The sequence below is a fragment of the Toxotes jaculatrix genome, chromosome 1, assembly GCF_017976425.1.
Source record: "Toxotes jaculatrix isolate fToxJac2 chromosome 1, fToxJac2.pri, whole genome shotgun sequence".
NCBI classification, from domain to species: domain Eukaryota; kingdom Metazoa; phylum Chordata; class Actinopteri; family Toxotidae; genus Toxotes; species Toxotes jaculatrix.
Window position 1 is genome coordinate 22,838,778 of NC_054394.1, and position 16,614 is coordinate 22,855,391.

The following is a 16,614-nucleotide window of genomic DNA, read 5'->3' on the forward strand; positions in this document are numbered from 1 at the left end:
TGCGTGCATGCATTTAAATGTGCGTTTTGAATGGGACATCCTTAGCTGGCTCTGCGTTTTTTTACATGATTTCATTTGGCTCTATTTCCTTAACTTTGGGCTCCAACTCTTTGTACAGTTCAGTTTCAATTGTATTACCCTCTCACTGTGTGGTTTCACTCTATTCTATGCACACCACTGACATAAATATCACTTTTTTCTCCTCCTATCCCCTCCCTTTCTGTCTACCTGCAGATGAGGATTGTGTGAATTGTACAGAGGAGTGCCGAGTACTGGGTCATTCTGACCGCTGCTGGATGCCCCAGTTCCCTGCTGGAGGAAACCAGGCAGAGGGCATTGACTACCGCAACAATATGTTTGTGCCGGCGGGAATGGAGACTGTGCCCGAGACAGAGACCTACGAGACTGTCAACCCCAATGGCAAGAAGACATTCTGTACATTTGGAAAAGAAAGACGTGACCACACCATTCTGATCGCCAACGTCAAGCCCTACTTGAAGGCGAAACGTGCCCTCAGCCCACTGCTCCAAGAGGTACCCTCAGCCTCTGGCAGTCCTACCAAGGGCTGCTCCACCGCATCTCCGTGCACCTCAATCAAAAGCCCAGCTGATGGGGCTGAAGGCAAACCTCCTCCTGCCACCTGCTCTGGCCACTACGGGCCTCCTGATGGTCAGTATCTGTCACCAACCAAACAAACCAGAGACCAGGGGGTCTACCCACCCTTGCCTCCCTCAGACCCAGTGGCCAAGGTGCTCGCTGAGGCCCGCTCCAGGATCAGCCAAGAGGCAGCAAGTGAAATGGAGTGTGTCCTGGAGCAGGCGGAGCCTGACGCGAACCGTGACGGAATGGATGCTGACCAGGTGGTGAGAGACATCGACAAACTATTGCAGGACTGCAGAGGAAGTGAGGCCACTGGCACACTCAGGAAGTGACACAAACAACAACAAAAAGAAGTAGGGAGATAGAGAGAGGAATAGGATGCTGTTCTAAAAACTCTCAGACCAAAACTGTCACCAAAACAAATCAAAAATTTGAAAGGCTCTTATGATAGGAGCTCTTTTCACTGCATTTGTTGTTGAAAAGTACCAACACTGGACGGATGAACATTTATTATGTCAGTCATTTGGCACCAGTTTTGGTGCTACCAACAAAAAAGAACTGGGTAACAAACATCTGAATTCTGCTGAATTTATAAACTCTTTTTGTTTTGGATTCTTAAGCAAATTGCAGAGGCTTATGCCTCTGGCACCTCGCAAGCTATTATCTAAGTGCCCACCAGCTCATAAGTGTGTTGTTCATGGTCTCTCGTGAAATCCTACATATCTAAGTGTGTGTAGATGGATTTCTGTTATGTGTGATGGCCATAGAAACTGAATGAAAAAGGACTATTTATGGTCAGACATGACAATCTATGCGGAAACAGAGAAACAAATTCTAATCTATTTGGGACAGTGAAAGACCAAAATACACAAAACAACCTTATCTTTTCTGACTTTAACGTAGGTGTTTAAAGTGTGATGGATTCTGTATCTGAACATGAAGAGATTGGTTAATCAGGGGTGTGTTCACAGGGGTTGGTTATGGACTTGGGGTTGGAGGGGCTTAAATGCTCCACTGAAGGAGAATTATTAAACAGTGTAACCATGTTTCACCTGTCATTTGTAGCCACATGTGTAAGTTGTGTCTCTCTCACGCCTCTATTTAAACGTTCATGTTGCTGACCGGTGTAGTTGCACACCCCAATTTTAGACATGTGCACTACACTTTTAAGCATACACGTGCTGACGCACTCACATGCACTGATGCCCCTACACACACACGCAAGCACACACACATACACACACTAATGCTTACACACAACTGGCCATCTGTGTAATTGTCTTATCATCAGCTTTCAGTCCCTTGTGTACAGTGAATTATCATGTGTGTGACAATGCCTTAAGGCAATCACAAGTTGTATAAAAAGGGACATTTTTCCTCAACTGTGAAAAGATGATATCTATATGATTATATAGATGACTATATGTATGAATCCATGTATAGTGTCCAAATATTAACAAAATATTTATACATTTTATAAGAAAAAAAGAAATGAGGAATCTCAGCAAAAAGTGTCCTAGAGCTAAGGTGAAGAGCGGGGTACTAACTCAATGAACTGCGAAGGACACTGCCATTGTTTCGAAGACAAATATCCAAAAATATAAATAAACAAGAAAATGTCCCTTCACATTATCACTATACATAATATCATTATATGTGTAAATGTATCCAATTTAGATGTGTTTACATAAAAAAATTGACATATTTTTATTGATTTTTCTGCAATTTCCGTGCATTTGAGCCAAAATGTTATGTGTACAAAAGCTATATTGTGTATTTTATTAAATTAATATATAGTTGTGTTGCAATATACATGGGCTTATATTGTATTTGGCAAAAGTTGCCTTAGTAGCTGTCGAACTCTGTGAGTTTGCTTTAGTTTGGGTTTTTGTTGGTCTTTTTTTCCTCTCTATTCTGCATCTTTGCAGGCTGGCTTCAGTGCTTTGGAGATGTCGCCTCTTTTTACCCTGAGATCCAGCTGGATCAAATACAATAACTGTTGAAAGCTTAATGAGCCAGCTGATCTAGAATACAATTCAAACCAACAACAAAAAGCAACAACCACACTTTAACAGTTTGAATATTTTTACTGAGCAGATTTTTACAGGGCAGCTATTTTCTTTAACAATAACTAGTATGCGTATTTTGTGTTCATTATGTTTTTACTTTCTTTCCAAAAAAGAAACCTGCCATATGGAAAGTGGAGTGGTTTCCTTGGTGATCATAAAACTGCCTTACTGTCTCTGCGGAGAGCTTGTTGTATCTGTGGAGCTTGTGACTGCTTATAAAGCCCTGGTCCACCAGAATGTGCATTTTCTATAAAGGACCAAACGAGGTTCTTTTTCAGCAGTCTGTGTTGTTTATGTATGTACTCCTTCTCGTGTTAGAATTCTCATACTTTGCAGAGAAACTTGACATCTGAAATTCTATCTGAAGTTACTTTGGATTTGATGTGTTAGCTGTTTAGGTAGACGGTTTATATAACCAAGTGTCTTCACATTCAGGCTTTCTTAAAAAAAAAGATACAGACATTTATTTTTGAAAATTTTGGCACATTTCGGCCACTCTCTGAAATATTAATGAGAGGTGCTTTTTCTAATATTCTCTGATGGTAAAATGCGCAGAACAGTAGGCTATTAGATTAGATGTGTTTTGGAAAATGTGACCACAATCACCAAATCTATGTAAGATGCAGCCATGAGAGGGAACAGTGACTTACATTCATATGGCTCCTGGTGTATTTACTGTATAAAGTGGATCTGGGCTGAGTTGGAATCTTGACAGCTGATATAACACATTCTGTCCTGCAGACATGTCACTTCTGAGTATTTTGGTATTTCTGTTCTTGCTTCTTTTTCTTAATTGAGGTACATGTTTGGACATTCTCCTGTCATTCTGCCATTCTGCTGTATCTTTTGCCTACTTGCCATCTTTTTTATACCACTATTTATTTGCTTACTTTTTTGCTCTTCAGCTGTTTGCTTTCTCGCCTCTGAGGAGCAAAGTAACTGTTGCCTTTTCTCTGCTCTTTCGTCTGTAAAGAATTTGGTTTCAGTTTACCCTTGCTCTTTTCCTGGGAGATGGCAGAGGCTGTTTTTAGAGAGGGCTTGGAGGATTTGACGGAAGAGGGAAATATTTATGGTTATTTTTAAATGAGATTTTTTTTTTGTTATATCTCTCAAATATCTGGATAAATCAAGCAAGGCTGACATTCACTTCATACAAACAGTACAAACAGTTAAAATGTGCTGTTCAAAGTGTGCACCGCAACTGTGATCCTAACAAAAAGGCTGATACGCATGCACACACCCAGACATACACACAAACACCCAGGCACTTCAGCAACACACTGCCTTTTATTTAAATGCATAGCCTTCTTAAAGGTGAAGTAAAGGCTGAAAGAGAGGGCAAAACACTACCCAGACAAATGTGACACTTTCACACTTGTCTCCATGGTTTATTTTCTTTTTATCTCATTGTGCTCAGTCTTCATGCCGGATCAAGCATTCTCTATGTGTGTGTGTGCATGTGCTTGATTCATTTTCATGCCCTCATTGTTTGACAAAACAATTCCTTTCTTCTTATCTAATTTCTGTTACCTGTGTACTATAGATTTGACTCCAACTCACATTAAAGCTCTGCTTCTGTGGTCTTGCTTTTATTTAGTCATTAATTAAAGCAAAGCGCAGAGGTCACCCCAGGATTCTCTCTTTTACCCAGATTCTGGGTAAAACAGTCACTGTCACAGTTCAGGCACATTTTAAGTGCTGTCCCCTCTAATGGTGTTCTGCTGGCCCAACCACTCTCTGTATGCTTACAAACTGTGGGCAGGAAATGACTTGGGTCCAGTGGATAGAAGGTGTTCTTTAAAGCCATGGCCCCACCCCTCTCAGGCTATTTGCTGTTTAATAGAGCAGAGGCTGCTGCTGAGGTCAACACATAGTTGGAGATTGAGCATAATGTAAGGCCTCTCATTATTGTCTAATTAAACACTGTTGGCATCATACACTGTTGGTAGTGCATTACTCAGAGCTAGAGTGGGTTATTTTTGCCCACTTGAGACTGTTGGTTTTACCAAGTGATTAGGACAGGGCCTTGTTGAATGTGGCTAACCGCCTCTGGTCTCTGACTCACACTGATGCAGGTGCACACAGATTCAGACAGCCACTGCTTCACACACACATAGAGACAACATGCCAAACATGCCATTTTGGTTAGTTAAAACAAGCACCCAATGTTTGTCAGTGTCGTCCCCTCACCCCTAAGCCCACACTGATAGCATAGGGCTCCACGCTACAATGGGCAACTGGTGAAAAGACCAGGGACATTCATTTGTATGGATTATTTCAACTGCTATTGTCTAAAGGCTGTGTTCATTGTGATCTATCTGAAAAAAAGATGAAAAGATCAAATAAAAAAGCAATTACTAATAATGTTTGCTCTTGTCCTTGTGTGAGTTGGTTGAGGAGTAGCCAGTCATGGATTTGATTTAATTTCTCGTATCCCAAGAGATAACCTTACACACCCGATATTTTTGTTCTCTCAAGCATCTGTACAGCCAATTTTGCCTTGTCAAATAGGATTGCATTGTTTACTTTCACAGTGCCAGCTTACTTTGGAAAAGATTAAAATGAGCTTTTTCATCTGCCTTCTTTGGTGTTAAATGCACATATGCAAGCACCTCATACTCAAGCATACACAAACACGCACACATACACACACACTGACTTCAAATTTTGCCTTTCGGCAAAGGATTCTTCATTCATCACATTAGTTCACATTTTCACCATACAAAAGATTACTGCTCATGCTGTGTATTTTTTTTCTTCCCTAATGGCTCAGAGGCAAATAATTTGGCGCTTGAAATTATGTATACTAATTTTTCTCAGATAAGATGTTGCACTCCACCCTTCAGCTAGATTTGCATTCAGAGGCCAATTTGAAGTCTCTTCAACACTGGCCTGTGGTTAGAGAGATACACTGTGTGCTTCCCATTTGCTCAGTCAGATTTGGTTTGTTAAATGCGTAATTTACGGCTATTAGGTGCTAGACGCTCAGACTGGAACGTACACTGACAGTGGCAGATGTGACCTCCCTCTTATTGTTTGGTTCCCCAAGAAGAATAGTAAACAAACTTTTAAGAGCTGACTGGTGCTTAAAGTATTAGTGCTTTGGAATGGGTTTTTAATGTCCTTTCACAGTGTTTTCCAATACAAAATGACAGACCATGGAAACTAATGATACGCCATTACATTTATCTCAGGAAACTATTCCATCATCATGGTTTAATTGTAGAAGTACATATGGCTGTATGCTTTTGTGACTCCACGCATCAATCAGCATACTGCTGTCTAAGGATTAAAGTAAGTAATTTCTCAGACTGCAGTCTTTCTAAATGCTCATTCAGGACTATCACATCCTAATGGCACAAAGTATTCTCATAACCTAGGAGTGGATATTTTCTTGGCGCTGAAAAGATTAAGAATTAGGAAACTTTTAAAAACTTAAAATACAAAACTAAAATAATTTGCTGGATGACTCATGATTGTTATTGTCTCAGGATCCATCTTGATACACCTGTATTTTTAAAATTAACTGGGATGGTAATAGTAGTGCTTTATGTGTACAAAAATTCAGTGCCAAAAAGAACTCATTCAAATACATCAAGATAAATTATTCGTGGAATTATTCATTATTTGAAGAGGAATAGATCAAATTAATTTTCATTTTGCCCACAGAGGGAGTGTTTTACCCCATACTGGATTTGCAGACCATTGGTATGCACCAAGGTTTTTTTTCTGTTTATATCTAACTAGTCGCCTCAAGGCAGATATTAATTAAAAAGATAGCAGAGGTACTCTCTTAAAAACAACATTTCTAGGACTGCAGCAGCTACACGCAGTGCTGTCTCATTTGGCCCAGCGGTAAGAATTTTCTTTAAACCTAGAGCACACCTCCAAGCAAATAACAGCATGTCCACTTGTACATGCCAATCGCCTTCAATCATAGTCTCTCAAAACAAGTGTGTGTGAAATTTTAATGGTTTTGTTGATTGGTATAGGAGCAAAAACAACCACATAATGTAAACAAACCTGAGCTAAAACACAACCTGGACATAATAACAACCTGACAACACAATACACACATTACATTTGACAACATGCATCAGTCAGCAGCAGGAACATGTTATAGAAACAAATGTGATAATCATGACAACTTAATATGTGTACATTAGTTTTATACATAGAGCAAGAAAATTTGCAAATTGAGTTAGAGATTTCAGAGTAACACTAGAAAGGAAAATCATATTTCTGCATTTTAATCAAGGTTCTCGATTCAAATAACTGTGCTAATGGGATTTAATCAAGTACTGTTCTGTATTGAGCTGGCTAAAAGGCAAATGGAGAGGAGATCTTTTCAACATGAAGAAGAGAAGGTATTCATCATATGCTATTGTTAAAGGACAAGGGTCCTCCTTTCATTTGTGGTAGTGTTCGAGAAGGAATGGCAAATTGAAATGCGCGTGTGTGCGTAGCTGTGTGAAAGGGAGAATATGTGTGTATGGTTGCATAAAAGAGACGTGAGAGACACTGAGGATGGAAATTTCAATGTATGTCTCACATCAGGAACAGTAATGCGTGACAACTTTGATTTGATGACACAGAGAAAAAAGCAAACAAAGAAGGTATCTATGGTCAGAGTACCTGAGTGGGTGTTTAAGAGAATCACTTTTCATAAAACAGAAAGAAGAAATGATGGTACACACAATCATGGCAAATAACATCACATGCCTAAATAACAGTGTGTGGCACTGTGGATGTGCCACGGTGATAAGAGTTTCATGTGGTGCTCAGTGTAAATGTGCATCCACACTCAAATTCTTCCTTGTGTGAAAGAGAGCCGTCCTTTAGCCTGTATCTGCTACAAACTGTATACTCTATCCTTTTGATGATATGTCACACAATGTTTGTTATATGAATCCCGTGATGCTTACTTGATTTGAGACAGCTGTAACGCTGAGAATATCACCCCTGATGGGCATCTCCTCCCATCACCTGAGATATTGTTTAATTAAAAATCTGTAAATACTGTTCTGTCCCCCAAGTCAATAGTGAAAGTAAAACCTGTAGAAAAGGACAGTTCTCATTACAAACATGAATACAAAATGAAGGCCCCAAAAACAGCAATTAACATATATTCAGCCATTCAAGAAACTTGTGAGTGCATTCCCCCAACACCTCAGACTGCTTGTCCTCTTGCACATTTAAGCCCTCTGTCCCAGTCACCTCCAAGAGAAGCAGTGTGTTAAGTGTTCGAGTGTTTCTCACCCGAAGCAGAATGGAAAGCAACGAAATAATGGCTCCAGACAGCTTCTGTGAAAGGGCCAGCTCACATCATTGAGGGAAAATGCTAGATGAAAAGGTCAATAAGCAACACGGGAAACTTAATATGAAGTAGACATATGAATTCCATCACATGGATTAGTGCCCCTGGCAAAGTGCAGGACTGACTGACACTGCTGAATCAATTCATAAATATCCAATGTCTGGTGTGTAAGACACTCAGGAGCTAAGAGGACCTTTCACTAAATGTCACCTGGACTTTTAAACCAATTTTATTAACCTATTTTGTTTCCTGTTACTGGTAAAATTTTCGCGTTTGGTGTTTCTAGTCAAACTGGAGACAGGTTCTTGCAAATGTAGTGTTTCATTGAGTTTACTTCCTTAGCTGTTCCAGGGTGTTAGTCATATATATTTTTTATTTCATTAACACACACTGCTTCATTACTGATTGCAAATGTTCCTTAATTAGAAATCCTTGAACATGTAATTTTTTAGGTATTCCTTCACATAAAGTGGGAAATGCAAATGTTGATTAAATGTTAAAGCCAGTGACCATGTTGAATACCTGCATTATTGCTTCTGATTTGTAAATCTGTGAGTATAAGGAAATGTTTCATTTGTTTGCCCAGTAAAATATGCTTGGCTGGCTTATTCTGATGGTCAATACTTTTATTGTTAGACTTGATAACTTGCCACAGAGGCCATCACAGAGAGGATGTAAAAGAGAAGACAGATACCTAAATGGCTGTACAATAACAACAGGATGTGATTTGGACAGAATGTCAGGGAGAACAGGAAGGTCAATATTACAGTAACAGAATATGACCTTGGGGACAAACTTCTTACTATTGAAGCTGTTCTCCTTTGGCAGAGCAGCACCATTGATCCCTTGCTCTAATATCAATTAGCTATGCCATCATTAACCGAGCTTTAGCACAATACCATTTTGACAGTGTTCTTTCAAATATATCCTGAGCTACCCATTTTGTCGATTCTATATTTAAACATTCTTTGAAAACAAAGCCTGGGGAAGTGTGATCTATGTATAATCAGGGCTAAAAACAGAGTTAGAAAACTTTGTATGACACAATCTCCTCTTAAAGTTCTTCCAGGGGAAGAGTTGTAATCCAGTCTGAGGCCACTGCAAGCCAATAAACAGAATATGTGCAGTGTTGAGTTAAATTTCACTCATATAAGCATGCAGAGATGTGAAAATGCACACACAGAGACATGCACCCCCACACTCACCAATTACTTTTGCTGCATGATAAATCTCATGATAGGAAAAATAAATTAGTGGGGCAGATAATTAAATTTACCTTAATAGCTTGTGCGCTTTATCTGCCATATTGACTCTCTTTGTTAAAATAAGAAAATAAATGACATTTCCAAGCAATTATGTGATTCAGTGCCAGGAGTTCTGTCTGTTTGGTATTTCTCATCATCAGCGATGCTGTCCTCAGACAGGTTGTGTCCAACGAGGTAGAGACATAAATCACAACATGAGCAGAGATCCATAAATGTGCTAACAAAAAGCAATGGTTGCCTGTTTCAAAACCAGCAAGCATATGCTTCAAAATCCCAATAAACTATGATATTGCTGTCACTATCCAAAGTAGAAGAATCTAGTTAGAATCTTTCAGAAAAACTAAACCATTAGGTGTTCCTTACAAAATCTGAATTCATATGCAATACAGACCTTTTTAAAATCTACTAAATTAGCAAAGAAATGGTGGGGTGGGGGTGTTTTTTAGCCCACAAAAGGTGAAGATGTTTAAAGAGGAGGTTTTAACAGGGCAGAAACATTGTGTTTAAGGTGAAAATTGATATTTTCTGTTGTTGTTGTCAAGTTGTGCCAACTCGCCAGTGTGTACTTGCATGGAGATGCTTCCACCAGGATAATACTTAACTTTGATGCCTGAAGACTTTGACCTTGAAAGTCAATTGGCCACAGTGAAAATATGTGTAGCATTTGCTTGCTGGCACCTTTTCAAAGACTCAGTCTTAGCCAAACTGTAGGCCTCTGTATGGCATACTATGTACAACAACGGAAACTGGCAACTTTCAGTCGGATCAAAGCCTTGTGCCTCTGCCTTCCTCCCTTTGTTTTCAAAGTTTTTTGTATCTCCAGTATGAACACAGCCGTGGGTATCATGCAGGGACGTTGGCCCCTCTCTGAACTCAGAGACATGGCTGACAAAGGCAATTAAAGCCTCTGACAGCATGTCTGCATATGATTAGACCATTCTTCTCTAGAGCTTTGAACCCCAACCACCACCCCTAACTATTCCCCGAACTTATACACTGAAACACTAGTGAAAAATGAATACGCAATCCGCATCAATGAGTAGTTAGGAATGGAACGATCAAATAGGAATCAGCAAGGGAAAAACAAACAAAGAGCTGCTAAATAAGCTGGGCGACAGACAGAGGCCTTTTCCTCGGCTAATGGCTAGTGCAAACAGAATGGGCCATGAGGGATTTAAAGGGCTGCGGCTGACAGTTAAAGCAGTCTAAAGCTGATCCACAACAAAGTGAGAATGTGATGCATCCACACAGCACCAACCTAGACAGGATGAGAGGGTGTAAATAACAGGCACTCCCCAGAGATGTGTGCCACATAACACAAAGACTCCCTGGTTTGGGTGTTTGATTTGTTTGAATGCTATCTGACATTTACTTAACCAGCTGCAGGGAAATTATCTTTAAGGGTTCTCAATTGGCTCAACAATGGCACTAGCTTCTTTCTGCCTTTCTCCATTTGAGGGGCCACTTTACATATGTAATAACATATACTGAAGGAGAATATATTGTACATTATATTTTGTGTATGCGACAGCAAGTTTATATAAAAAGTCAGAGTAACACTGATGTACTGCTACAAGATGAGCATTTGGATTCAGAGTGAAATCATGCTAGCCTGAGGTTATCCAGGAAAAAAACAGCGTTCCATTTCCATTTATGTCTCTTTCTGTTCTTATCTGGTCCAACATCCCGGGCATCACATCTCCGTTACCTTAATGGAAAACATAAGAGATGCCCTTCTATTGTTTCCCCCTTCAGATATTCTGCTCTTTTTCTTCCTCCCTTTGTCTCTTTCTTTCCCCGGACCACCCAGACTATCACAGCAAGTGACGTGAGTGTGTGTGAGTGAGCGTGTAACTGTGTGTGTCGTGCATCTGGGCTAGTGTTACAGCTCAGATCACAGCCCAGTGAACATCTGAACACCCTGTTTTCTAGTGGCAGTTGAGTGGCAGAGGGACATTGACAGTGCTGTCTCAGACCTGAATGTGCCTGGCACCAGTTTACAACAAGGTGTCACACTGTACAGAAAAGGACACAAACCTGGACAAATTAGCCCAGTTGAATGATTTATTTTTCTTCTGAAAATCATTTGTAGATATTAATTGATTGATTTATCACTTTAACGATCAACTGACTGCTCAACAGATTAAGCTGTTGATAAAATAATGGATTCACTTTGCACCAAGGTGCCAAGCCTACATGGGCTAATGAGACACATCTGTGTTTCATGTAAATATTTCAGTATTTGCAACATGTTCCCAAAGTGCTGGGGTGTACATTCATTCAAAAGGAGATGCCAGAAAACAGCAGTATTGGTCATTTGATTAGAGGCTTAGAATGAGCTTGCTTATTTATTTATCTGAATGACTTTTCTCTGTAGCAAGCAAAAGAGATGAAAGGCAGTAGCATGACATTGTTATTCTGCCTCAAAAATCTTAGGGAGGAGGTTGGTTGGATGGTTTGGATGAACCAGTGTGCGTTTCACGTACTGTCTCCAATAGTTAGTGTTGGTTTCTCTTAACTATGAGCATAATCTGTCCCCACATGTCTCTGATCCTATCTTAACCAAGTAGCTTTACATTTTAGCCATAGATGTGGCAGATTAGAAGGAAGTCATTGGGGTCAGTTTATAACAGTCACGTGTTGCTTTTGGAAGGTTCTGGCAAAACAATCATAATATGTTTAGCTGTGAGGATTCGAAAACCCAATATCCTGCTTTTTTTTCTCAGATAGATATGAAATAAACACATTGTAAAAATACATGATCAGGATAAGGCTGGTGGAACAACAGCTAGCCTAAGAAGAAGACAGATTAGTTCTCAAAGATTACTCCAGTGACAATAGGGTTATCCCTTTTGTAATAGAAACTCACGTCTTTGAACTGTTAAGCCTTAGAAATGGGCAATGTGACATACTACTTAATGCTTGTGTTTTATGGTGCAAAAAAAAAAACACTGATCCAATGGCATAAAATAAAAGTGAAAAAAGTATATAATGCATGTTTTACTCTTATCAGGTTGTCCATTTCATCACCTCCAAAGTCATTTTTACATTCAAAAACTCTTTGCAGGGCCAGATGGTTCAGCCCTGACGTACATGAACCGTTAAATTTCCAAAGGTTGAGATGGTGCCACGGGTGGCAAAGCTGCATCTGGCATGGTACTGTGAGGCCTGTGTGGTATCTAGACCACATCCATTCCTGATGGCCTCGTCCAGGATCACTGGGGTACAAACTGATGCCCGAAGATGACTAGCAGGGTTAGATGAAGAACTGACCAAGGCCTATAAAATGTCAGTTGGAGTGATTCCTTATTCAGAAATGCAAAACATTTCAAGACATTTATTAAATCAAATTTGACTCAATTTTATGTTTAAATGTTCCATTTCAGGCAAAATCTGCCTTTATGTCACATGTCTAAGTACATCTCTTTCTTTTATACATTACTCACTGAAATATTCATTATCAAGTGACTGCATTAAGTTTACATTTATGCCAAATGCACACAGTACAACCACTGGATGACTGAACCACAGCAAAATGATACAAAAACATCTACATGAAATGTATGGAAATGCAGTAGTCATTTTCAAGGATGGAAGGGGGGAAAAAAAGCTGTACTTGACCTAAATTGAGTCTGAAGAGCGTGTTGGATGGAGAAGCCTGTGATGTCATTACGCCTTCTGTTACAGCCTAGTGGATCACAACCAATGTTCGGTTGGCCATGAGGAAAGAGAGCAGATTCATTTTTTAGGCTAGAAACATTGCAATCATTAAATGCATTCAGTGTTATTTGTTTTTTGTTTTATTGGGGTTTTTCCTAGGAATAGATTTTTTTAACATGATATTATTATTGATAATACATGCACTCATATTCTCAGTGTGATCCTTGAGAATATGATAAAGCACAGAAAAATTACATTTAAAAAATTCTAAAGAAGTGTTTGACACAATCCCAGCCACACTGCCTTGAAAGAGATGCAGTCGTTTAAATAAGGGCCCGAGCATGAAATTTGTGCGAAGCCCTATTGTAACTCAAGGGATTATTATTATTGTCCTCTTTTATTTTTCTTCCGCCTCTTTGTCGGCTAATTTGACCCCCTGAATGTGCTCAAAAAGACACCAAACTTTGCCCAAAATTGTCCCCCGACGAAAATTCTTGTTTGACACTGTCCGTGCGACCAGGCGCTGCCAAATGGGCTCTGCAACGACCCCTAGAGTGTGAAAATATTCACCGTAAGACCTACGGGCTTGAGACAAGACAAGAAAAAAAGCCTCTTGGACAAAATGAAATTGACCCTTCGCCAACACACAGGAAATGGATGTATTTGTGTCTGTATCTCCCACATACTTCATCCAATGTTGAACAAACTTTACAGTCAGGATGACCTTCAAACTCTCGACTGATTTATATGCTCATTAGATGATACACACATAGCGCCCCCTGCTGGGAGGGGCCCATGTCCTTTCTGTTACTGTATACTGCTGTGCTTCTCTGGGGAGAAGAGCAGGAGAGAGGAGAGGACATAATCTGATACATTTGGGCGGCACCATAAAGTTGACCCTTCGCCCAAAACACAGGAAATGGATGTATTAGCGGGTGTTTCTCCCACATACTTAGTCTACTTAACATTTTGACGCTTTTCTGAAGTAACTTTTTTTGCCTATTTTGAAGCCTTACTATACTATGATGTTTTTTGGCATATTTTGAGGTCTTACTAAAATATGAGTTTTTTTGGCATATTTTGACGCCTTACTATACTATGACGTTTTTTATGACATTTTGAGGTCAAAAAAATTTTTGACTTTTTTTGGCTGAAAAAAACGCCTTACTATACTATGACGTTTTTTATGACATTTTGAGGTCAAAAAATATTTTGACTTTTTTTGGCCGAAAAAAACGCCACACTATACTATGACGTTTTTTATGACATTTTGTGGTCAAAAAAAATTTTGACTTTTTTGCACGAAAAAAACGCCTTACTATACTATGACGTTTTTTATGACATTTTGAGGTCAAAAAATTTTTGGACTTTTTTTGGCCGATTTTGACGCCTTACTATACTATGACGTTTTTTATGACATTTTGAGGTCAAAAAAAATTTTGACTTTTTTTGCACGAAAAAAACGCCTTACTATACTATGATGTTTTTTATGACATTTTGAGGTCAAAAAAAATTTTGACTTTTTTTGCTCGATTTTGACGCCTTACTATACTATGACGTTTTTTATGACATTTTGAGGTCAAAAAATTTTTTGACTTTTTTTGGCTGATTTTGACGCCTTACTATACTATGATGTTTTTTATGACATTTTGAGGTCAAAAAAAAATTTGACTTTTTTTGGTCGATTTTGACACCTTAGTATACTATGATGTTTTTTATGACATTTTGAGGTCAAAAAATTTTTTGACTTTTTTTGGCCGATTTTGACGCCTTACTATACTATGACGTTTTTTATGACATTTTGAGGTCAAAAAAAATTTTGACTTTTTTTGGCCGAAAAAAACGCCTTACTATACTATGACGTTTTTTATGACATTTTGAGGTCAAAAAAATGTTGACTTCTTTTGGCCGATTTTGACGCCTTACTATACTATGACGTTTTTTATGACATTTTTAGGTCAAAAAAATTTTTGACTTTTTTAGGCCGAAAAAAAAAACGCCTTACTATACTATGACGTTTTTTATGACATTTTGAGGTCAAAAAAAATTTTGACTTTTTTTGGCCGAAAAAAACGCCTTACTATACTATGACGTTTTTTATGACATTTTGAGGTCAAAAAAAATTTTGACTTTTTTTGCTCGATTTTGACGCCTTACTATACTATGACGTTTTTTATGACATTTTGAGGTCAAAAAAATTTTTGACTTTTTTTGGCCGAAAAAAACGCCTTACTATACTATGACGTTTTTTATGACATTTTGAGGTCAAAAAAAATTTTGACTTTTTTTGGCCGAAAAAAAAGCCTTACTATACTATGACGTTTTTTATGACATTTTGAGGTCAAAAAAATTTTTGACTTTTTTTGCACGAAAAAAACGCCTTACTAAACTATGATGTTTTTTATGACATTTTGAGGTCAAAAAAAATTTTGACTTTTTTTGGTCGATTTTGACGCCTTACTATACTATGATGTTTTTTATGACATTTTGAGGTCAAAAAAATTTTTGACTTTTTTTGGCCGATTTTGACGCCTTACTATACTATGACGTTTTTTATTACATTTTTAGGTCAAAAAAAATTTTGACTTTTTTTGCACGAAAAAAACGCCTTACTATACTATGATGTTTTTTATGACATTTTGAGGTAAAAAAAATTTTTGACTTTTTTTGCACGAAAAAAACGCCTTACTATACTATGACGTTTTTTATGACATTTTGAGATCAAAAAAAATTTTGACTTTTTTTGGCCGATTTTGACGCCTTACTATACTATGACGTTTTTTATGACATTTTTAGGTCAAAAAAATTTTTGACTTTTTTTGGCCGATTTTGACGCCTTACTATACTATGACGTTTTTTATGACATTTTGAGGTCAAAAAAAATTTTGACTTTTTTTGGCCGAAAAAAACGCCTTACTATACTATGACGTTTTTTATGACATTTTGAGGTCAAAAAAATTTTTGACTTTTTTTGGCCGAAAAAAATGCCTTACTATACTATGACGTTTTTTATGACATTTTGAGGTCAAAAAAATGTTGACTTCTTTTGCATGAAAAAAAACGCCTTACTATACTATGACGTTTTTTATGACATTTTGAGGTCAAAAAATTTTTTGACTTTTTTTGGCCGATTTTGACGCCTTACTATACTATGACGTTTTTTATGACATTTTGAGGTCAAAAAAATTTTTGACTTTTTTTGCACGAAAAAAACGCCTTACTATACTATGATGTTTTTTATGACATTTTGAGGTCAAAAAAAATTTTGACTTTTTTTGCACGAAAAAAACGCCTTACTATACTATGACGTTTTTTATGACATTTTGAGGTCAAAAAAAATTTTGACTTTTTTTGGTCGATTTTGACGCCTTACTATACTATGACGTTTTTTATGACATTTTGAGGTCAAAAAATTTTTTGACTTTTTTTGGCCGATTTTGACGCCTTACTATACTGTGACGTTTTTTATGACATTTTTAGGTAAAAAAAAATTTAGACTTTTTTTGGCCGATTTTGACGCCTTACTATACTATGACATTTTTTATGACATTTTGAGGTCAAAAAAAATTTAGACTTTTTTTGGCCGATTTTGACGCCTTACTATACTATGACGTTTTTTATGACATTTTGGGGTCAAAAAAAAATTAGACTTTTTTTGCACGAAAAAAAACCCTTACTATGCTATGACGTTTTTTATGACATT

The 16,614-nt window shown here is 37.9% G+C and overlaps 1 protein-coding gene across 2 annotated transcripts in view; it reads left to right on the forward strand.

Moving 5' to 3' along the window:
• The window catches only part of pcdh17 (protocadherin 17), a 55,857-nt gene extending 50,816 nt beyond the window's left edge, over positions 1–5,041 (forward strand). For both annotated transcript variants that reach the window (XM_041042320.1, XM_041042329.1), the window contains exon 5: positions 235–5,041. In XM_041042320.1, the coding sequence (XP_040898254.1) occupies positions 235–932 (698 nt within the window). In that variant the 3' untranslated portion in view covers positions 933–5,041. The remainder of the gene's footprint in view (positions 1–234) is intronic.
• Positions 5,042–16,614: the final 11,573 nt, after the last annotated feature.